At 38.3% G+C, this 24076-nt stretch overlaps 1 protein-coding gene across 1 annotated transcript in view; it reads right to left on the bottom strand.

Moving 5' to 3' along the window:
* Nucleotides 1–8556: 8556 nt before the first annotated feature.
* LOC147326325 (zinc finger SWIM domain-containing protein 6-like) overlaps nt 8557–24076 on the bottom strand; it is a 50994-nt gene continuing 35474 nt past the window's right edge. Inside the window, exons 8-14 of the mRNA XM_086301473.1 lie at nt 23045–23185; nt 20671–20931; nt 19064–19199; nt 17146–17303; nt 15223–15386; nt 14785–14866; nt 8557–13003 (exon numbers count right to left, since the gene is read on the bottom strand). Of these exons, the coding sequence (XP_086157599.1) occupies nt 12138–13003; nt 14785–14866; nt 15223–15386; nt 17146–17303; nt 19064–19199; nt 20671–20931; nt 23045–23185 (1808 nt within the window). The 3' untranslated portion in view covers nt 8557–12137. The remainder of the gene's footprint in view (nt 13004–14784; nt 14867–15222; nt 15387–17145; nt 17304–19063; nt 19200–20670; nt 20932–23044; nt 23186–24076) is intronic.

Below are 24076 nucleotides of genomic sequence, written 5' to 3'. Positions count from 1 at the left end.
TCGGTCTGTGTTCATTGTCGGCTCGTCTGCGTTCTATGGTGTTCCTGTCTCTGCGTCTCTCTGCCCCGCACCCCTTTTGTATGGTCTCAGGTTTGTCACTTAGTTTCTCCCAGTTTAGGTTTCCGTTTGTGATTACTCATGCTTCATTGCCTGTTTTTGCCACTACCACCCTGTAAATAAACGTCACTCGTGTCATCAGTTTGCTGCATTTTGGGTCCTCCTTTTCCTCCACTCCACACGGCACTCCGCCAGCCGTGACAGCTTTAGCAAAAAGGAAAGTTTTAAGCCTAATCTTAAAAGTAGAGATAGTGTCTGTCTCCCGAATCCAAACTGGAAGCTGGTTCCACAGAAGAGGGGCCTGAAAACTGAAGGCTCTCCCTCCCATTCTACTTTTAAATACTCTAGGAACAACAAGTAGGCCTGCAGTGCGAGAGCGAAGTGCTCTAATAGGGTGATATGGTACTACAAGGTCATTAAGATAAGATGGGTCCTGATTATTTAAGACCTTGTATGTGAGGAGCAGGATTTTGAATTTAATTCTGGATTTAACAGGAAGCCAATGAAGGGAAGCCAATACAGGAGAAATCTGCTCTCTCTTTCTAGTCCCTGTCAGTACTCTTGCTGCAGCATTTTGGATTAACTGAAGGCTTTTCAGCGATTTTTTATGACTTCCTGATAATAATGAATTACAGTAGTCCAGCCTGGAAGTAATAAATACATGAACTAGTTTTTCAGCGTCACTCTGAGACAGGATATTTCTAACTTTAGAGATGTTGCGCAAGTGGAAGAAAGCAGTCTTACATATTTGTTTTATATGTGCGTTGAAGGATATGTCTTGGTAAAAAATGACTCCAAGGTTCCTCACAGCGTTACTGGAGGCCAAGGTAATGCCATCCAGAGTAAGAATCTGGTTAGATACCATATTTCTAAGATTTTCAGGGCCGAGTACAATAACCTCAGTTTTATCTGAATTAAGAAGCAGAAAGTTAGCGGCCATCCAGGTCTTTATGTCTTTAAGACATTCCTGCAGTTTAACTAATTGGTGTGTGTTATCTGGCTTCATGGATAGAAAGAGCTGGGTGTCATCTGCATAGAAGTGAAAATGTATGCTATGTCTTCTGATGATACTGCCTAAGGCATAGGTGTCAAACTCTGGCCCCCGGGCCACATTTGGCCCGCAGTGTAATTACATTTGGCCCGCGAAGCCATACCAAATTACTATTACAGCTGGCCTACTGGTATTATACAGCTAATATCTATATATATATATCGTTTAGTATTAAGCCTTGCTTGTTCCATATTCAGTTTTTCAGCAAAACTTGTTTGAGTCAATAAGAAAAGATTGATTCTTATATCTGAAGGAAGATTTTTTTTTCAATAAATATTAATGTTAGCCCGCAACATTGTTCCAGTTTTGAATTTTGGCCCACTGTGTATTTGAGTTTGACACCCCTGGCCTAAGGGAAGCATGTATAATGTAAACAGAATTGGTCCTGGCACTGAACCCTGTGGAACTCCATAGTTGACCTTAGCATGTGAAGAGGACTCTCCATTTACATGAACAAATTGGAGTCTATTAGATAGATATGATACAAACCACTGCAGTGCAGTACCTGTAATACCTACAACATGTTCTAATCGCTCTAATAGAACATTATGGTCAACAGTATCAAACGCTGCACTAAGGTCTAGCAGGACAAGCACAGAGATGAGTCCACTGTCAGAGGCCATAAGAAGATCATTTGTAACCTTCACTAAAGCTGTTTCTGTGCTGTGATGAGCTCTGAAACCTGACTGAAACTCTTCAAATAGTGTAATGTAATGTCCTTATTTATGTTGAATCTGTTTATGTGTTGCCTGAGTCGTCTGATTATTTCATTATAGTGAAATAGTTTTAAAAACAATGATTTCATGTTATTCCAAGTACTGCATGACAAGTGCAGGATAAAATGGATAGTTTTCAATGTTGTTGTACAGTGCTGTAATAGACTGTTGCACAATACAGGGCAAAGTGTGGTCTCAGTTTTCACTGCTTATCGGAGAGACATGCGACAGAAAGAATTCTAAGCTGAAATTTACGGGACAGTTTTGCAGTTGCCACAATGGTATTAGAGGTATATCGTCCTTTTTGTGAGCTTATAGGGGACTTTTAGTGGATTTTTTAAATATCAGATTTCACTGAGCATGGTGTACATGCAGTTGTTATGTCCCATTAGCCATAATTAAAGTTATTTCAGATAGCTTTAAGGTAAGATATTCATTATGGCTGCTTTACAATAGGACTTCTGGGAGGAGATTTCAGTTTGAATTCAGATTTGGGCGGTTCTTTGGTAACACTTACTAAATTCCACCTTTATACTGGTTGACTGGTTGGAAAGCAGCTATAATGACTGTAATATGGGCTTATATGTTGCAGAATGTAGATGGGTAAATGCAGGAAGAGTAGTAAAACACAAAATCAAGAGCAGCATAGGTCAGCTGACCCGCAAAAATTTTTTGCAAAACTCGATTTCATAGAGATTTCAGACCGTGGCTTTTAGTCTTTTGATCCCAACTGCTGAAAAGAAAACCTTAAAATGTTTTCAGTTGTTATTTGTTGTGTATAGAATTTGGCATTAACTTAGCTTGTGATACCACTTGAAAATAATCATGAATAATGAAGATACCGCATCTATAAAGCCATTTACAAAAGCAAAACAAAAAAAAGAAAAAAAGGTCTCACTGATGATTCAATGTTTTTAAATTCCAGGCTGTGATATCATGAGAACTTTTTTTTCTGTCCCCATCACAGATGGATAATACAGAGTCAATAGCTTCACCAGTGTTGCAGCAGGAGTGAAATAACAGGCTGGTTCACACGGGATATGTGTGATTACGTGTGATAAGGTTTATCTGTGGTGCCAGTCACACAGATGGTGTTACAGAAATATGCTGTTGGCTGGTTATAGGATATGTTCTGATTGACACAGGAACAATTTTCTTGTGCTGAGTGGCCGAAAACAAATTGCCTCAAGTAGCAATAAAAGCATATAGGGCTAAATACACAGAGATACCTCATAAATATATGTGGCTATGCATTGATGTGTGACTGATGGACAGTCTGTGACTGTGTGACTGATGGCTGTGAGATTTTGGAGATGTAAGTGATGTCACAGGAGACTGAGGACAGTTAAAGAAGATACGAAAGTAATTTTTCAAACAGCCCAAAGTACAATGAGGCTAATAACAGAAGTCCAAACAGTGAAATTAAACCAGGTGAAACCAGCAAACACAGGACAAACGCCAACAGAATAGAGATACAGAGTAATCACACACGAAACTGAAGTTTAATGGTGTACAGGTGACCTCAGTCACACACTATAAAGGAGGGGAAAATAATAAAGGAAGGAAAAATAGGGAAAGCCCCATGAGGAACTAACAGGAAAGGGAAAAACATTTAATACACAACAAAGAGATTCAGAATTTACAACAAGGAACCATAAATAATAACAAAAACCACCAACAGGATCTCACTGAAAAAACTGGTAGTCTGTACTAATAGCCTGGTACTGAGTTTTTCTCTCTGTGAGCTTCAAAAGAAAAAACAAACAACCAAACTAAATTCAAGAAGAGGTCAAGTCATTTTTAGATAAGTGGTGGTGTTTTTAGGTGCAAAAAAACAAGCTGTGTGCTGTATTGCATGAATGGCTCTACCTGACTACAGTTTTCCTTGCTTTGCCTTGCTTTTCTGAGGTTACCACTGGAACACGCTCAACTTGGGAGTGACGCCACTCATATCTCTGACATCTGACTCCTGAGGCAAATGAAAAGTATCATTAGGGGTCCATTTGATGTTACACTTCTTTGACAGAGACGGAAAGTGTTCGTGTGACAATCTACCTGCTACTACAGCATCCGTCTTACATTATGGCATCACCACCTGGTTTGAAAACTAGCCAAGTATAAAGGTGACATTTTAAGTATGTGCTGTACTCTGAGTTTGTAGTAATATACTCAGGGCCCCGTTCTGTTAGCATAACTGCTAAAGGCATTCACTCATCCCTGTTTCAGTAAATCTGATAACTGTTTTGTTTGTTTGTTTGTTTGTTTTTTTTACACATTTCATGCTCCTTTTTTGTGATGTTTGCAATTGTCTTTTTTCTTTCTTTCTTTTTTTATGCAGGAGTTGTCTGATTTAGGACAAAGTAATAAATTTATTCTTGGCTAATGGTGTAGCAGTCAGCAAGTTATAGTGACAATGATACCGATTATGCCGTTTAGCTTCCTTTTTTTTAATACCACCTTCCTTTCTAGTTCAGAAATAAAGATTTTAAGGAGTTAGAAAGAACTCAATGGCTCATGTATAATCTTCTGTGGATCTCCACAAAGAGCAGTAGTGGGCAATCATCTGATCACAGCATGTGACTTATTTTTAAATGATTATTTTAAAAATAAGTCTTGGGGGTGGCTGTAGCTCAGGAGGTAGAGCAGATCACCTACTGATCTGATCGGAAGTTTGGTGGTTCGATCCCTGGCTCCTCCAGTCTGCATGCCAAGTATCCTTGGGCAAGATACTAATCCCAAGTTGCTCTCTGATGCATCCATCGGAGTGTGAATGTTGTTAGAAAAGCACTCAGTTTACAGTCAGTGCTTGGGAGAATGGGTGTGATTGTGGCATGTTGTACACAGCGCTTTGAGTACTCCAGGAGAGTAGAAAAGCGCTATATAAGAATCTGTCCATTTACCATTTATGCTACACCAGATCTGATTGTTCCTCCACCCACTTTAACACCTGCTGACTATCAAGATTATAATGGGGATGGGGGTTGGGTTTTTTGTTTTTGTTTTTTAATCTTCCCGATGCTTCATGCCCATGCTTGCTGCTGAAAAGACGGAGGAAGTGGAATCAGGAAAGGCTAAAATAACAAAATGAGCATTGCATGACGTTAAACTAGTTTCAAGAGAAACAATGAGTTCCTTCTGGTGATCATTCACTTGGAGGTTGTTTACTCGTTTGAGTAAACAAGTAAACACACGTTTGTTTCTTTGTTTATGAGGGGCTTGATATTACTGCAGTGTTGGTGAGTAGGTATCATCAGACTACTAAATGAGGATTTATTAAAAAATGATCAAGTTAATATATTCAAAGTAATTCAGAAAACATTCTCGTTTTCTTTAAATAACAAATGAGAATGAATTCCAGTCCAAAACTACACCGGACCAGAATAAGTTGAAGTTTGTTGAGAAACTTTCACCACATAATCATTAAATTAACTGAAGTCTGAAATGAGCAGATTGGAGGAGCGTTGCTGCCCAGGGAGCTTAAGATCAACGATTAAAAACAAACTGCAATCCAAGTAATCCATTATCTTCTGTGAGTCTCTCTTCACACAAAGATAAATAAAAACTCCTGAAGTCATCTTCTCACACATGTCAATCTATTTTTCTTCTCTGACTTTTCTCAGTTCTATTTTTTCTTTTTTTAAATATCTCAATCAATCTCAATAAAAAGCTATGAAGATTTTTTAATCTAATAATACGCATTATCTAAATGTGTATTTTTACTCTGATCATGCTGAAGCCTCATTCTATATTATTTAATTCTTTAAAATTCTTTAAAAACTGTGATTATGTTAAAAGATGCTTTACTACAGCCTTGGGTCAGAGGCCAAAATAGATGTAAATAATGGAGGGAAGTGCTTCCATGTTTCTTTGAGGGTTTTTTTTTTGCACATTCAGAAGATAAATAACACTTGTATAAAGAAAGATTCTTGGGAGACATACCCGAGATGGCTTGGTAAGCTTTAATATGATGCAAACTAACACTTTACCATCAGGGTATAACAAAAAATCTGGTCAACTCAAGGCTTATCAGTCTGTCTAGCTATGAAGCTATGAGCCATTTCACCTGTTATGATCCAAAGGAAAGTGACAATAGGTGCACTGGAGAGACAACAACAAACTAAGCGCCCAAAAAGGAAGATTTTTGCAGGTGATGGCCACAGCCCATTGTTCTCTGTTCTCCCCCCTGACTTATTTTTCTCTATTTTTGCCACTGCTAGTGTTCTTGTCACTATTGGTGGCAGAGATAGGTACGATGAGGGAGTTATTACAAGAGGAGATCTGGACAAGGCCATAGAGGGGCATCATCCCCACAGGATGTGTGAGGAGGACCAGGAATGAACAGGAAGAGTACTACTGCTTCACTACTGTTAAATTACTTTGGTCATTTTGTTTATTCTACTTGCACTGCTCTGTCAATACATTGCTGTGCTAATATGACATAAAGCACTTTAACATTCCATTTGCACATGTACATTTTCAGGTTTTAATTTAAAATTTCCCATTTTTAATTTAAATTTACTTCTTGTTCATAATGTTTTGCACAGTCAATGAGCAGTTCAGGACACATTTCACAGTGTGTTGTATTGTATGGCTATGCATGTGACAAATAAGGAATCTTGAATCTACCCTAAAAAATGACCTCCATTCTACTCATGTGTGATTTTCTTACCAGACAGACATAGTAAAACAGTTTTTAAACTGCCAGGGGTTTAACTGTCAATGCCCAACACCTATCCTTAGCTGAGAGCATGACTGGGCCCAATGGTAGAACCTAATTAACTTTGGTTACTCAAGTACAGGCTTCAATGTACTTATACTATGTTATGCCACTTCCTACTTCAGCTCCACTGTATTTTGAATCTAAATATTTTACTTTATGAATCATAACTTTTTTTTTTTTTTTTAAAAGCTGGGTCATTACTTTGTAGTCTTTACTGTATAAATTTAGTGATATATAATATTTTTATGAATTCAGACAAAATAATGTAATTAATTTTATTCTATATAATTAGTGCTTTTACTTTAAAATGCTTAATTATTAAAACTTTTTTATTATTACATAAATAAGATTAAGGGATCTTATATATATAATTAATAATAAAAGGGTTTTCTTTCACCACTTTGTAAAATAGTTTTTCAGTGATGCTTAAATGACTGCGTAGTACCGCTTTTCACAAAGTCTGCATCTGAGAGCTCAAATGTATTACATTTATTTTAATTCAACATGGTATTGGCAGATGGAACAGGAAGTCTTGGTATCTACTGGCTCCACCACAAGCCTCAAAAAATTGCCCATTGCCCCCAGAAACTATGTCAGCAGGTTGGCTTGGCAGGTGAATTGATAACTCCTGGCTGAGTTAAACTAATCAAATAAACAAACCATTTAATGCAATTGGTAAAACAAAATCTTGTGGAAGTCAGTCAAAAGTAGGAAAATATTTTTTCTATCATTATCATTTTTTTTTATGTCTTGTAGTTATGTATTACTAATTAACAACTTAATGGACAATAAAAAGAGGACGTAATGAATCTCACTAAATGAAAAATTAATTATTTAATACTTTACTTGTAAAGAGATTTACAGAGAGAAAAGAGCAACTCGCAACAAAAATGTTATTTAAAAAAAACAATTTTAGATTCACAAATAAAAACTGTGATTTTTACGGAGAAATCTATAGGCCTTTGACCTTTGACTAAAGTCAAATTAAGAATGCAGATTATTTTCTGACATTTAATGATGAGCTCCTTCGTTTCAATTCAATTTCCTTTTCCTATTAGCTTCGGGATTCATTGTTGGATTAGCTTCATCATATAGCAGTTCTGTGAATTTTTGGTCCCTGGAGAAAAAGCTGTACTAACTACAAGTTAGTGCTAACATGAATTACACTAGCATCACTGCATGAAGCGCCAGCTTTTTTTTAGGCTTATGTTTGCTTGTGAATATATAGCATCCCAGCAGTACCAGCTAGCTAGCTAGCATTTTTGGTAAGCTAATGTGCTTGTCACAAATAAAGCTCGAAGCAGTTCAAACTTTTAGAACCACTACCGAGCCCTGTTACATTTATACAGTAAGATCAGTGGCTGCCACCTACAGCGTTTAATATAATGATTAAAATGCTGCTGTACACACGGTCATCAGTCCACATTACCACATAACTTTCTGATTTGGTTCGTTGCAGCAGATGGCTGCCCCTCCATGGGCCTGGTTCTGCTGGAGATCTTCTTGTTGGTTTTTGCCCTATATTAAAGTGCCTCGAGGAAACTGTTGTTATGAATTGGTGTTGTATAATTTAGCGTTCAAAAAATTGAGAGAGGATTATTAAAATGATAGCTGACAGTTCTGCCGTTCCTGTATTTTATGGTTTTCTGTTTTAGCAATCACCTTGTGCAGAATTTAACTAAAGCTTTCAGCAGCACCAGTTTAAAAGTTGCAATATTATTTTTTAGCAATCCCATGTCTTAGGATAGCTACAAACTAAAAAGGGTTTCCAATCTACTTTCCTGATAAAGTCAAAATGACACTACTAACATACTACGGCATCTTATGTTACAAATTGGTATTACACCAAAGTACAGCCCAGCTCAACTTAAGTTGGTATCTCTTTAACACAATACATAGATCTTTTGGAAATAAACAGGAGTGTTTCTTTACATTCTGAAGATAGCGATAGTGGCTGATTATAAGCCATTTTAAATAAAAATCAATTTATTTTAAATACATTTAAAAAAAAATTACAATATGTACCTTAAAAGCAATAATAAACACAAAGACATTTTCCTCTCAAAAATCTAATTTAATTAAAGCAAAGTGTTGATTCATTAACAACTTTATAAAACAGTGATTTAGTTACATAAATAAATCGATCAGTGTATCAAATCTTAGTTTTAACTTCATGAGCATGTTGACATGGTTGCACAATCATTTACCTAATATAATAAATAAAAGGGCACATCATTCATTTCTAAACAAAAGAGCTACTAGTAGACCTCTAAGAGACGACACTGAAGAAGATGAGATGAGCTTTTCAAGCACAGAATACAGAGCCAGTTCAGCTACAAATCAAAGACACTAAAAGGCCATCATCATGGTCAGTTTGCGTATGAAAAGAGTTTGGTAGTTAGAACTCCCATTTGGTTATTTTAAAGCATTAAGACAAGGCAAGAAAGAAGGCTGTTCTTGTGTGAGGAATTCTAGAGAAATGAAGTTAAAGAGGAAGAGACAATAACATTACAATTAAATAAATTTTTTAAAAATGAAGTGGAACAGTCAAGACCTGTTGTACAGAGCAACTTTCTGTCCTGCACAAAGTCAAGAAGTGAGAAAAGGCATGGACTTCAAAAAAAAAAAGAAAAAAAAAAGCTTCATTTTGTGAGCAAATCACTGCAGAAGGTGGAATGAGGCAGACTTGACCACAATGAGAGAACAGCAGCAGTTGGCAGCTGTATGTTGCTGCCGCTCTGCCTCCTTCAATGACTTGTAAAACCCCTCAGTACACTTCTGTGCTCTGGATAATACCCACTCTGCACGTCCACTTCCTGCCGGCCACTTTCTGCAGTTCATTTCATGTCTGCAGAGCCCAAACAGGGCCCGTAATGCAATGCCAGGCCAACGTTTAGAAGTCCCTCTGATATGTTTTGTTTTTCGCTTGTTTCCAAAATTACTGCAGCTTCAAGTATTGTGTCTTACATAGAATATTCTGTCATAAATTAGTTAACATATACATTTTTTCAATATTCAGACATATACTTTCATATATACACACAGGACAATAAAATGCTTTTGTTCTTTTTTCTGCCTTTTTTTTTTTTGTTTGTTTGTTTCTGTTTTTTTTGTTTTGCTTTGTTTTGTGTTTTTTGAGAAATCCCTGAGAATATACATAGTTTCCACGAGGATAAGAACTGCGATGGTTTGTCGTCGTGCTATCGTGGCAAATGTGTCCGTCAAATAAGCATACTGAACGTTTGCGACAACACTGCAAAGCCAAAACAACCAGCCTGGAAATGGCAGCGAAATGAATTTTGACGGTGGATTTAGAGCCTTTCTTGAGCAGATGGGTGAGGAGGCCTGGGGGGGAAGAGTAAAGCTGGATCCTTTAAAAGAGGTACTCGTCACTTCAAATGGTCCATTTGGTTTAAAGCCATTTGTCTTCTCTTTGAGGCTGTGAGCATTAGCCGAGGAAAGCAGGAGCAGTGCAAGGCAGACATTTTGCCACTGGACAATACAGGAAATACACAGCGTAAAACCCTCTCACGTTTGTATGTAATGGAAAACAAAATCTTCAAACAAAGTGACAGTTTTGCAAACTAAATACATAGTTTTTGGGGTTTTTTTGACACATCAATACCAGGGGCCAGATGTATAAACAGTGTGTACAACACTCCCACAGATAAAGTGATGTTTAAAAAGTCTGGTCTATTAAAGGTACCCTGTGGAGTTTTCTTAGAAATGAAGGCAAGTGTTTCTTCCCCCATACAACATCGCAAAATCATTACACTTTATACATTTACGCTTGTTAGTAAGTGGTCTTATTATTTGCTGCCTTTGAAAGATAACTGCCAAGTTTGTTGGTGTGTTGACACAAAAAATTCTGTGAGCTACATTTAAAAACAAAAAAAATCTGCTGCATAATGATAACAGTGGTCAGCGGGGTAACTTCTAAACATCAGAAAGCAGCAAAAAATAAATAAATAAAAATGTTTGGTATTGGTGAACAGTCCAAGATTTTCAGTGTCTATACTGTTAAGACACCAAAAAGCAACAGATTTACATTTCATTTGAGCTGCATACTTGTTTTTTTATGCCATCATAAACCAGAATCATTTGAAAGTGCTTTAACCTCCTAGGACCTGGCGTCCACATATGTGGACATCACATTTTGGGTTATTTAGACCAAAATATTCAATTTTGCTCTACATGGGCCTGACATCCACTTACGAGGACATTATACTACTACTGTTCTATCAAAATTTTAAACGAATATCCTCATATGTGGCTCTTATTTTTCTTTTTTAAAAAAAAGGTAAAAAAAAAAAAAAAATCTGGTAATTCTTTGTTTTTACATTCATCGGGCCCCAATATGCACAAATATCAAAGAGAAATGAAAAATGCATGTCGTGGAAGAGTTCGTGTCTTCGGAGGTTAAGGAAAAGACCATACAACGTTCGAGAAAAAACTCTACCATTATCATACACTTGTTGTCAGTGGGAAGGAAGAACTCCCTGAACAGACTGAACAGGAACTCTAAAATGTAATTCCTGCTTATCTTTTAAACATTTAATAAGAATTATGGTTTGGTGCTACAATATCACAAATTGGTGGAGCGGTACCTATAACTTTGTGATTATATTGCAGTTCAAAGTAATACATTTAATTAGAGATCCAATTACTTAATCTATCCGTGGATCAACAGAAAATAATAGTTGGCAACTATTTAAATAATTAAAAACATTTCCAAAAGAATACTGTCAAATAAGAAAAATTTTTGCTTTTCTGTGTCTCTACTATGATGATGCCACACTGACTCCAGAATGTGGTGATGAGTGGCCATTAAAGGTAGATTCCTTCCTCTGGTTCTCGAAGGCTAAATATAATCACTAGCAGATAAAGTTTTTGGGCATTACTCTTGCTGCAGTTATGACTATGGTTGTAGCTACTGCTACTGGGGTGAAGATGATTTACAAGTTACATGTCTGATTAAAGCCCCAATGGGAACGTCTGTATTTACAGTACTGTCTTGGCCGACATCACAATTGTATGCGTTATAAGAGCAACTATCTTGGAACGAACATGGTCACAGTATAGCCATTAGCTATCCACCAGTAGCAACTAACTCTACATTCAGAATTATTTATGTGACAAAAGACTCAGTGCATTTGTATATCTATTTATGGTGAAATAAGCTGGATAAGGACAGAACCGGTATGAAAAGCCTCAAATCTCCCAAACAAAAAAGTGTGTACACTCTGTTTTAGTCTTGGCCCCGGGTGTTGCGGATATGGTTTACAGTCTTTTTTTCCCCTCCAAATTTTAAACTTTACTCTAAAACCTTTTGGGCCAGATTCTAGTGTTGGCTACCCAACACTAGAATCTGTGTGTGATCATGCTCGGTAACGTTTTAACGTCACAGTCTTAAATATTTGCCTTGAGGAAATTGTGTTATCCATCAGACCCAGCAGTCCTAAAGCACAGAAATAAGATTCACATGTAAGTTGTTTTAGGTGGATTTTCACTTCAAGTTAGAAAGGATTTAAAAAAAGGAGACAACAAACAAAACAACAACAACAAAAATACAATTTGGTCATATGATCGTCTTTTAACCAAATCTCTCTCGAACAAGCATCATGAGCTTCTTCTTGCCCTTGTATATCTGTTTTAGGTTGTCTATGAACTGTGTGAACTGGATGTGTCCGTCGTGTGCCATGAGAAATGTTTCTCTGGCTTTGCTGAGGAACTCGATGAACTCGCTGTAGTGGCGTGGGCTGATGTGCGTCAGCCGAGAGTGCGTTGTGTTGATGTAGGCCCCAATTGTGGCGTCCAGTAGCTGCCTGAGTGGAGTTTTGTCCAGAGACATCAGCTTTCCAGAGTTTCTGCGACTGTGTAGTGCCACCATGCCACCTGGTGTTGTTAGAGTGCACCGGCGTAAAATGTCCGACAAGACAGTGGCACACTTCACACTCTTCACCACTAGAGGGATGACGGCTGCCAGTTCGTTTTTACCCAGGGAGTGGCTGAGAGCACATGCCCAGAGCACATCATTAATGGCCGGGTGTGTGTCTTGGTTGTAGCTTAGGTTCAGGTGAGTCATGGCTAACGTTGCTAGTTTGTAGGCCCTTGCTGGATAACCGCGGTGCTCCATGTAGCGTGCTATTGTAAACAGCTGTGTGTAGTTCATTCCAGTGGCAGCTGCATCCAGTACAATCTTATAGGCTGTTTCAAAGGCATTGTGGTCCTTTTCACAGAGTGTCAAAGCTGAGAGGGCACAGTTTTGGGGGTCCTTCATGGCACACTGCAGGGCTAAGGTGCGGGCAGAGTTGGCCAGGTTCTCCTGCTGATGGCAGTCCAGATGCAGGCGGACAATAGTGCTGTTGGACATGACAGTGCTAGCCACAACACTGGTTGCTTCAGTGGGGGTAAAGAGGGTGAACCAGTTCTGCATGATGCTGTCCAGAGCAAACACGCCTAGAAAGACAGAAAAAGAAATCTTAGCTTGACAGTTAAGAGGTTTTTAAAGTGAAGCTTTCAATCGCAAATGTCACTAAGTATGCTCTACATTTACCACATTTCCCGATGAAAGTCTAGTACCGAAAGCGTGTGAAGTGTAAATCATAAGACAGGAGATCTAGTGATGCTGAAAACTGAAACATCATTATCCTTCCATGCAAAAACCTTGAACGAATCCAAGCAGAAATAAAAAGGCAATCTAAAATGACTATTATATTTTGAACCTTTCAAAACCACCGTACATATTTTATTTAACAAAACATGCAATACAGTTCTGATCTGGCCTTGTAAATGAAAATCATTAATTAAAACAGCTTATTACATTGTAATTGGACAGTTTGTTGCTAATTCCTCTGACATTATATGATTTGGCCCCCACTCCACACCAGGCTGGCATTTTCTCAATGAATCCATTCAAAGTCCGCTCACAGAAACAGGGTCCCCTTGTCACTCCCCTGCATTCACAAGAGATCATCTGGAAGGAGGGTTTTCCTCTGTAGAGCTCCCTCCCCCTGGACTTAGCTTCCTGTCCACTTCAGGGAAATCAGCCACTGGGTTTCAGTATTCAAGGCCAAACATAAGGCCCACTTAATCAGCCAACAGCCCACAATCTCCCATAATTACTGACCTTCCAGTCATTCCATCTCCCTTGCAGAGAGCTTTCCAAAACCCACTTATGAAGTCTGACCTGCTGTTTCGCAAAAGTCCCTAAATCTCTAAGCATTCACAGGCACAAACATCTTTACAATCTATTTGTAGCTAACTGTTTGCTATTCCCTTCCCACAACAGGGCACAGCAGGCCTGTCGAGCTTTTTCTACACATGTATGAGTAGACTCTGTGGTGCAATAGAAAGACAAACTGAACTGCATTGTACTTTATACAAAATTTAACCACAAGCACAGCAGCAGTGTAAGAACTGAAATAAACAGTGTGCTTAAAGAAGCAGTCCGTTTATTGCTGGTTACTCATGATAACAGCATAACATAAATGACACTCTTCTCCAACTTCATGTCTTGGACTCCTGTTTTAAGTCCACGCTTTAAGGCCAATCCTCCCTGAAGCCAACTCTCTTCTAATTGGCTGTTCCTTCCAAACATAATTTTAGTTTAATTATTAGACAGTGTAGACTGTGTTATTGTATGTTAAAGTATTCAGATACAACCTAACCTGTTACTTTTTAAGTTGCGTAACCGATTAAATGTTATTGCATGACCAAGATTTGCGCTGATTCTGTCTCATAGATGGCAGGGGAACAAACATAGATATATATAAATCTTATAAAGTTTGTATCTGTCTTGTGTGAAACTTGTATGAAAAGCATACAAGAGTGAAAACGGATATAAGATCCCTTGAAAAATTATACAAATGAAACTTGTATGTTTTGGATACTTACTAAAACAATATATGAAAGTAATGAGAAAGTGGCCACTTTCATGAGTAAATCATATAAGCCTTATATGATTCACTATATGAAGTAGGCCACATCTTATGCAAGTCTTTTGTAAGTTTTTACTATTTCTTTTCCATATGGGACTGCTGCAATGCTCTCACTCTTAAACCTGTGCATGGCACATATAAGAGGTTTTATCCCAAAATTTCACCATTAGATGATATTAATATGCAGGTTATAATATGCAGAAACACAATTTATATAAAAAGACACCATTGACACCTCTGACACAATTAGCACTGTAAAGAGGGTGTGTGTCACGATTTCCTCTGGTATGAAAAACTCACCGACTTCAGTAGCACAGGTGACAAGCCAGCGCACCATCTCTCTCCGACGCCAGTTCAGTGTAGACAGGGTCATCCTCATCACCTTTACGAAACACAAAATTAAAGTCTGTACAGTGTGTGTGTGTGTATGTGTTCCTGTCTAGCTATCTTTGTGAGGACCGAAATCTGCATTTTACTATACTTGTGAGAACCAACAGTCACTTGTGAGGACACACAACCCGGTCCTCACAAATTTGAAGGCATTTTTGAGGCTCAAAATGTGGTTTTAGTGTCAGGGTTACAATTAGGTTATGGTTAGGTTTAGGGTAAGGGTTAGGGTTAGGCATTCATTTTTAATGGTTAGGGTTAGGGGCTAGGGAAAGCATTATGTGTGTGTGTGTGTGTGTGTGTGTGTGTGTGTGTGTGTGTGTGTGTGTGTGTGTGTGTGTGTTTCTTTACCTGAAGGCCCAGCTCCAGGGAAACCTTGAGCAGCGTGAGGTCAGGCAGGCTGTCCATGAGAGTGGCAATTTTGAAGGCATCCTGGGCCAGTTTAAAGATGTGGGAGGAGGAGTGGATGTTCTTCTGGATCGACTCTAACACAGTTTCTAGCTTGCGAGCATCACCTGGTAACACATCAAACAAAGCAAATGGAGAAAATACAGAATGTCACCAGGCAGGCCCTCTAATAATACCTGGGTAGTTTTCAATTACCTTCTTCTGCCAAGCTCATCCAGTGCCACATCATTATAACTTTATATATTTCTGGTAACGTTCCTGAACAAACATTTCAACATTCCCACTTCACACAGCAGCTGCTCCGGTGTGCAAAGTTCTTTACTGAATAAATGCCTTCAAGCAAGACTTGCAGTATTTGAACATTTATTGCCTGTTCAACACTATGTTTCTGTTTTTCATGTGCTTTGATCACACATTTCCAAAAGATATTTAAAGTAAAATCTTAATTAATGTAAATGGGTGAACACAGCAGAAAGTGTAACCTGAATTGTGTACTGTTTGCACGCAGCTCAGTTTGACACAATTATCCTTCTAACAACTATTTAAGGTGACAGACTTTTTGCACCTTCTTTCCATGTGGTGTGTTGAAAAGGCTAAAAACACTTTCCCTTCAGATGTAATCAGGAACTACATTATTTTGAGGGTACTCTAGCTCTTACATGTCCTGGGTACCTGCAGGTTTTTTTCCAAAATAGTTTCTCTCGCTTGCCATAGGTAGCAAATTTTACTTTAGTCTTGTATGTGGTCGCACACGTCAGAAAACATTAAATACCTCTAAACTAAAGGCGAGATTGCTCTGTCAGGAGGCTGTTCAGTTTTTTTTGAGAAGTCTAAGTTGACACCATCAGCCTGAGAAGATGCAGCATCTCCTCAGCTCACTGTGCCTTCAATCCAATTTCCTGTTTATCCTGGTTGAGGCTGTTCTAATTTAATTCATTTTATCATTGAAAATAATTCCCACATACTGTGGGGAAGTACTTAAATTGGTGATAAGCAGCATAAAGGATATTACCATCAGAGCGATATTAGGGCTGTCACGGTATCAGATTTTCACTTCACAGTTTATTGTGGGGAAAAAAAGGTTGCCATCGTTTCCATGGTATCAGTTTTTAGATTTTAAACGTTTCATCTTTTTCTTCCCATTCCTTCTGTCTTCTACACAATCATCTTCTTTAGTCTTTATTGTTTCCTGCCTTTGTGTTTAGATGTTTGGTTTGGTTTTGGTTACTTCCTGTTTTACTTTGAAGGCTGGTTGGTCTTTTGTTGCTGTTTTACTTTTGCTTGTGTTCTTTTTCCTCTGTTCTGATTATTGGCCCTGCCCTCAGTGCTTTTCTATGTTTCAGTGTTTTCACCTATCTGATTACCATACCCTCCCTTTGCGCGCACACTTTCTCAAAATCAGACATTTCTTCTCCCTCATTCCATATGCGTCAAGTGGCCCCTTTTGTTTTACTTATTGGTTTTGGGTCACTTTGGGATTTTTTTGACAGTCAATAAAGTCTTTCCTTTTGCTGTTTAACCTGTATTTGTGTGTTGCATGATGAATAAACATCACCCCAAAGCCTACAGGTGGATGCTGGGGTGGTGTAGGGGTGTGTTTGATGGAGCCATCTACCTGAACTCTACAATAAATAGTAGTAGTAATTTCCCCTATATTGCAGCACTGTGAAATAAAAGATAATATTTTTCATATGTGCATTACTGACAGTATTGATGTTTCATTTTTAAATCTGATGGTTATCATGAATATCAGGTATTTCTATCTTGCCATGTGATCTGTTTTCTGTATATATATATAATTCTGTTTGATCACAAAACACCTCAAAATGCACTTTTCCAATCTTGAGTCAATGTACGTTTGTGTACCTTTAGCAGCAGTGAGCATCGTGGAGGCCAGTTCACACTGTTGAGTCTCTATGTGGCTTAGAGTGAACCAGCGAGGGTATCGGTTGGGCACCACCGACACTATGTGGTGAGGCCGAGACAAGTCACTAGAGGGGTTTGTGGACTCCAGGACCGGCAACCTGAGAGCAGATGGAAAAAAATTATATTCGTTCTTTATTAGACAGGAAGAGATGTGACCTCTCAGAAGAACACTTCATGGAGGTAAACAAGTTATCAGAGTGTAATGTTTCCCTTACAGGATCAATCAATAGTTTTTCAGTGCGTGTCCGCACACCTGAGCTCAGGTGGATCTTTGCCTCAGGCTATGAGCACTGAGGAAAGGATGGATTTAAAAATAACTTTTCCTTTTCAGCCAAACCACAGAGATGTTCTACCGGATATAGCTGATGTACTTTTATAATCATCTTTTGTTTTTAGGTCTGGGGGGGGAAAAAAAAGTCTGATCGATTTACATAATATAAAAATCAGAGAAGTTTAATTTAAACAAGACGAAATAAAGGTTCCCGTGGTGGTCTAGAAGCAAACCAACAGTGTGTATTTATTATTCACACATTTTTCTAAAACTCCTCCTCAGCATTCTTGAATTATTCAGTGAATATTCCAGCAAAAGGAGGTTTTATCATTAAACAGTGTCCCAGATAACTCCTCAGTCTGCCTCTCTTCTTTTTCCATCTCTAAATCATGAACCAGTGGAGACTTAAAGCGGGCAGAGAGGCAGGTTATATTAGGAGGTGGTGTTAAAATTCCAGCCTTAATCAGTCTTTATGTAAATGCACATTTTCCTTCTCTCTTTCAGGCATGCAGACTAAAACTGATCCTCTGTAGTGAACGTCTAGAGGATGATTTGGATGATGGACTGTCATCATTAACCCCCCAACTTCCTTCCTTCCAACATGAAGGAAGTCTGAATGAAAATGATCGCCTGAAAATGTTAGCTTAGCGCCACTATTTGCATGTTTTTTTTTTAGTTTCTCAGCCATTTCGTCTTGCCTAATCTAGACGTCTATTTTTTACTATGAGTTCTAGATAAAATATTTTTTGTTTAGTTTTTGCTAGCTTCATTTCCTCAAGAGATTTTGCCTTTTGTTGGCCTGTCATTTTAAATAATGTATGATTCAAGTTTCTGCAGTAATTCTGTAGGTAATAACCACAAACCTTTCTAAAGTTACACTTCAACCGTCTGTACACTTTCTTATGTGCAGGCACATGCTGCACAAGTATACATGGTGGCTACTAACGTAGGCTTAATATAGAAATATGAATCATGTATTGTAATTTCTATGACTTCCTCAGTTAAATAAAGGTGACGTTGACTTACTGCATCAGCCTGTGGTACAAAAATACCATTTTGTACACAAGACAGCCCTTATAACACAACACGCCCTAGTTCAGCTTCAGTTGATACAGCTTCAATACAATACACAGATTTTTTTTTTTTTTTAATTTAAATTTCTTTTAGGTCACTTTGGTGGTTTGTTCACATTCTGTTAACAGCTTCAGGAACTTACAATAAGTACCTTTATCACTGATGTTATACAAGTACAAAAGGTACTATATCAGTGGTGGATACTAGTATTCTGTCCTTTTTAAAAAAAATCATGTTTTCAATGGTTGTTGTACTGCCATTGAAATCACACATGAGTATTTTTCCATACAGGATATTTAGAATTAGGTCCTAAGACAATATAGTTTGGAGGTGGGGAAAAATAAAAGACAGGCGATAAAGGAAATTACCTTGAACTGTCACCTTGTCTATCCATTCAAAAACAAGCAACTGGAAAGTGAAACATCCTGTTTTCAGAATGTTGTTGGTTTTGTTTTTATGTTTTCTCATGTCTATATTTAAACTACATTTAAATATAGACAGCATGTAACTCACCTCATAGCCCTCAGTGCAATTCTATATGCCAGTTCAGCATCGTGAGGTAGCAGGGAGGTGAACAGAAACTTGGCAAAAGTGTGCATGGGGACACTCTCTCTGTAGAGTATTTCCCCCAGACCACTGTAAGGACCAGCTGGAAGAAACAAGAAAGACATGGATCAGTTCAGTCTGTACAGAGTCGACGTGAATACAGATGAGTGCAGAGAAGAGCTTCATATATGACTGGGTGGTAACCCTATGTACCAGATTGTTTCCCAGCCTGACGTTAACAAGTTTGATAGTGCTGATTAAACCCACAAAGCAAAGTCGAAGTGTGTGAGTCAGCTCTGTATCAGAGGGTTGATCACTGTGTTGGTGAAACAGAAAGCAGAAACGTTTTGCTTTTAAACTGTGCAAGAGGACATCCTGAAACATGTCAATATGCATGTAGTTCTAAAGAAAATGAAACAGCTTCTAGGAAAAGCTTTCAAGTGCTGGTGTGGTGGCACAAAAAGGGCTTATTTAGTATAATCGCTTCTATTAAATTCAATATTGGTTTTCTCTAAGACAATAATTCAGTTAAATTAAAGAAGTTATTGGATTTAATTGAAATGCTGGGCTCATTCTCAATTTTCTCATGCTTTATTTCTTTATACTTTGTAAATAAAAGAGCTAAAATGTGTTAAAAGAAATAAAGATTTACAGACTTTGATAATATATATTAAAATGATTATTTCCTTCACTTTTTTAAGCCTTGCAGCTGTTAGTGGATAACTGCCCTGTTCTTTGTGGAATATACACTCCAAGCTCACTGGTTTTTACTTCGTATTCAAGTCTCTTTTTAAAAAAGAAAAAGAAAATCACAATTATGTAGTTTCATTTTTAAATTCTCAGATCACCTGGAACAGGTTTTTCTACACTAAAATAAAGAAACTATTTTTTAACTGTAAACGAATATACATTTGGTACTTCTGGCAGATTATGGTTTTTAGTGAAAGTTCAGTTTTCCATTAAAAAAATGGATCTTTTTAACATCTTAACCTGGAATCTGAAAACAATTCGCATGAAAAGACTAAAAACAACAGTGAGTTAAGTTTGTTCTGCTGTACGTGAGAAGTAAACTAAAACAGACTACAATGTGTGTCCATAGCAAAGAAAGATCATGTCGCACAATACAACAGTGTTGACTCATGGATGTGCTTTTAATATGCTTTTGGAGAACAGCAGAGCTTTCTGGCACAGGAAATGTCAGCTTTTAGTACGCTTTTGCTGACAATAGAATAGAGTAGAATATCACAAGATTATTTTGTGTTGACATTTTTTTCATACTATCAGGACAGCGAATAATTTTACCCAATAAACACAACCATGGTGTGCAAAAGACATATTGGCAGGAAAACTAAAGCCATAACATACACACAGACAAATACACAGCGACAACAGACTGACAATGCAAACAAGTCCACAACTGTAAATACGGGACTCCAAACGAAGCGTAAACGTACATGTACAGCACAGAACCTGCAAAGTACACAGAGTTAACAACCTTGTACACACAGAGTCTGTTCTTTAAGCTCACTGTTCGAAAAAGCAGCTTAATGTTGTTAAAGTTGGGTCCTACTCACCCTCTAGCAGTAAGACAGCTTGCTTCCGGAAGATCTTCACCAGCATGTCATTTAAATCAATTTCTTGAAGCTTGCCCAATAGTTGCTCTTCATTGCGACACACTTTCTCCTGAGCGTAAAGGCCGTCTGGCATCACTCTCTGCTGCCCCAGTCCAATGAGAGCTGTCTCCACGGCCAACGACAGGAAAGACTCTCCTTCTTCCAAGAAACGCTGCGCTGGGAAAACCGGATGCTCCGTCCATCTGCCTGAACCCAGCGAGCCTGAGGGTAAGAGAGAGAGTTGGGAGGAGGACAGGGTGAGAGATGACTTAGCAAGGACAATGTCCCCTTTGGGGTGCAGATTGAGCTGAGTATTGATAAATCTACTGATCTGTTTGTTCATTCTCGTGTTCCATTTTCCTCACTGTGTACCCTCCTGATGGTAATCATGTGTTTTAATGGTTTAATGATGTCTTGGCAGACCTTACAGTTCATCCCAGGAGAATTAACAGTCCCTAATGAGCGCGCGCACACACACACGCACAGTTATAAATAGCACAGGCTTAATTGAAAACCTTCCCACCAAAAAAAAAAGCCTTATATTCACTACAAAAAGTTCCTTCACTTCTTGAACTCATATTGACAACTCATATTTTTACCCATCAATCTACACTCAATAAACCTTACGAAGTAAAGGTCCAAGAGTCTCAATGCAAACCACCACAGCTGAAGTGTGTATGAGCAGTGTATGTATGATACACAACACTTTGGTATCAAACAATTTCTCTTTATAGTTGGTGCTTTGATACCATCTAATCTTTTCATAGAGTTCGTCATACATCTAAAAAGAGAAGCCCTCTGCAGAGAAAAAAAACATGCAAACCAACTCAACAGCACTGCACTAGTTAGACCTTTACAGTAAAACAGCTGGATGAGTCAGTCTGAGCAAAATATTTATGACTGCTAAGAGCTTAAGAAATTGTATATAAAGGGCTGAGAGAACACGAGGAAAAAAGACAGCTAAGTGAAGGATGGTGGCAGTAGCTCCCTGCTGTGGTGGTGCTTCTAAGAAGGGGAAAGGGTAAGGGAGATCAGTTAGGACTAAGAGAATAAATGCAGCCAAACAGAATTTCTTAAAGAAACCCCCCCCCCAGAGACCAAAGACTGGGACTACAGTTCAGCTTTTAGCGTAACAAGAATCTAAACTGGCAAAGATAATAATGGAATGGTCTCAGGACAAGTCTTTAGGGCTGAAGTTGAGTGTCTCAGCCAACACCCCACAGACTACCTGTGGAAAACTCTGAATACAGCAGTTCAGATGCTTGCCATGCCATCCTGCCAAGCCTGACAAGAGGTAGAAAACAAAATGGGATGAACTGCCCAAATCTAGGTGCTGCATCTTGGAGACCTCCACCCTCGACAGGAAAAGCCTGTGGAGGCTTTTCCAACATGACACAATTACATAACTGCAGCTAAGGGTACCTCTACAAAGTACTGAATTAAGTCTCTGAAAACTTCTTTTAATAAGGGGATTTCAATTTTCATTAAGAATTCATTGTAGATTGATGATGATTAAAAACAGGGTTATGTTTTTAAAATTAAATCTAGAACATAAAAATGAAGGGCCCTGAGCAGTTCCTGAAGAAACTGTTCTTTACAAGCAAAACCGAGTGCTAATGTGACGTCTGTTCTGGCTACAGTACGCTGAAATTCGTCTCGCTGAGCTCCCTGCATAATTAATGCATTTTAATTGGAGTGTTTTTCCTGCTGCATTTCTTATTCATGAGCTGTTATTGGAGGATGACTGGAGGCCAATCAGCATGTCTGTGTCAACTGTGCTGATTGTGACCTGAGGGCCTGCAGCTCTGACAGAGAAGATACAATCACTGCAGTGTAAATGTTGGAGGCACACTCTGGAAAATGAGTATGAGTATGAGTGAGTGTGTGTGTGTGTGTGTGTGTGTGTGTGTGTGTGTGTGTGTGTGTGTGTGTGTGTGTGTAACATCTGCAGCAAAGGAAAGCAACCATACATACATAATCACTTGAGTATTTTCATTTTCAGCTACAGTATATTTCTATATCATTGCATTCAGAGAACAATATTGTACTTTCTACTACCACTACATTTCTTTGACTTTGCATCCTATGGTAACACTACAAAATCCAATAAAATGTTAAAGCTCATCAGTGACTCACCATACTTTTGCCCTATTACCTCTTAAAAATGTGTGCCTTGTAGGGTTCTCTAGGTAATTTCAGCAAACACACATCTTCCATAAATATTATCAACCCAAAAAAGGACATGAAAATATCTCACAAAAGAATTAGAGCAAACAAAGGCACCCGTCTTCAGAAAGACTTTTGGCACCAGAGGATGTGAGCGATCTGCACGCACCTGAGAAATCAAGCAGAATTCCCTCCTCGCTGCCCCTCCCCATCTCCATGAGGGTGCTGAAAAGAGTGCCGATGGGGTCCAGAGGGTGGCCCACCCATCCTTCCAGGTTGGTGACTGCTGTAATTCCTCTGTTTAGCAGCTCTGCAGTAACACAAAGACACTAAGTATTAGTTTATAACATTAGTTTAGGCAGGCTAGGAAGACCATGTCATGATGCTGAATAAGCCTAAAACATCCATGTATCTCATATAGGGTGTACTATTTAACTGACTTAAGCCTGCACACATTTCTGCAAGCCCCTTTGCAACCCAAATCCACCACACATCCTCTTTTCCTGTTGTTTCTATATTGTCTTTTTTTAATATTTCCTGTTGTTTCTATATTGTCGTTTTTAAATATTTCCTGTCACCAGAACAGAGTCGGATATAAATTCCTGCATATGAAATAATCTTTCATGGTCGTAAATGACTGTTGATGAACTGTTGACATTCTGGTGTTAAACTGATAGAAAGTGTCACAGAAAACTAAATACAGCTTGTATGCATATCTAAAAAGGGTCTCCAGCAACAGATGTTGTGACCCCCACAGAGCTATGATGTCAGTGTCATTGAAGGAATACATAGATAGGAATATATAGATACAGATACGCAGAGACACTTTAATCTACTCCATAAAGCACAAAAAACAAATAACCTGTGGAAAAGGTCTCCAAGATGCAGTTCCACTTAATCCACACATGCAAATTTCTAGGTCTGTATTTTTATTCTACAGCTCTGTTGGCATAATTTTGCATGATTTACAGTTAATAAAAAGCCCCTATTTATGTTAGACCGGTTTTTCATAGAGAACTTTAAGTGAGCCACAGGGCTCCACCAACAGAGTAATTGAGCCCCAAATAAATGTTTCCCATGAATGTTCAAGCCCAAATTTGAATTATACAAGCAGATAACACCAATAACCTTAACAAACAAACAAAAAAAACAAGAGCAATCGAACAGATGGCTGTTTGTAAAGATGCGTGAACATTTGCAC

This window comes from Aulonocara sp. 'chitande type north' Nkhata Bay, linkage group LG7 (assembly GCF_057382095.1).
Source record: "Aulonocara sp. 'chitande type north' Nkhata Bay isolate Kocher_YH1m ecotype deep benthic linkage group LG7, A_spYH_male_GT1.1, whole genome shotgun sequence".
NCBI lineage: Eukaryota > Metazoa > Chordata > Actinopteri > Cichliformes > Cichlidae > Aulonocara > Aulonocara sp. 'chitande type north' Nkhata Bay.
Note: the sequence above shows the minus strand (reverse complement) of the source record. Positions and strands in the feature narration are given on the sequence as shown.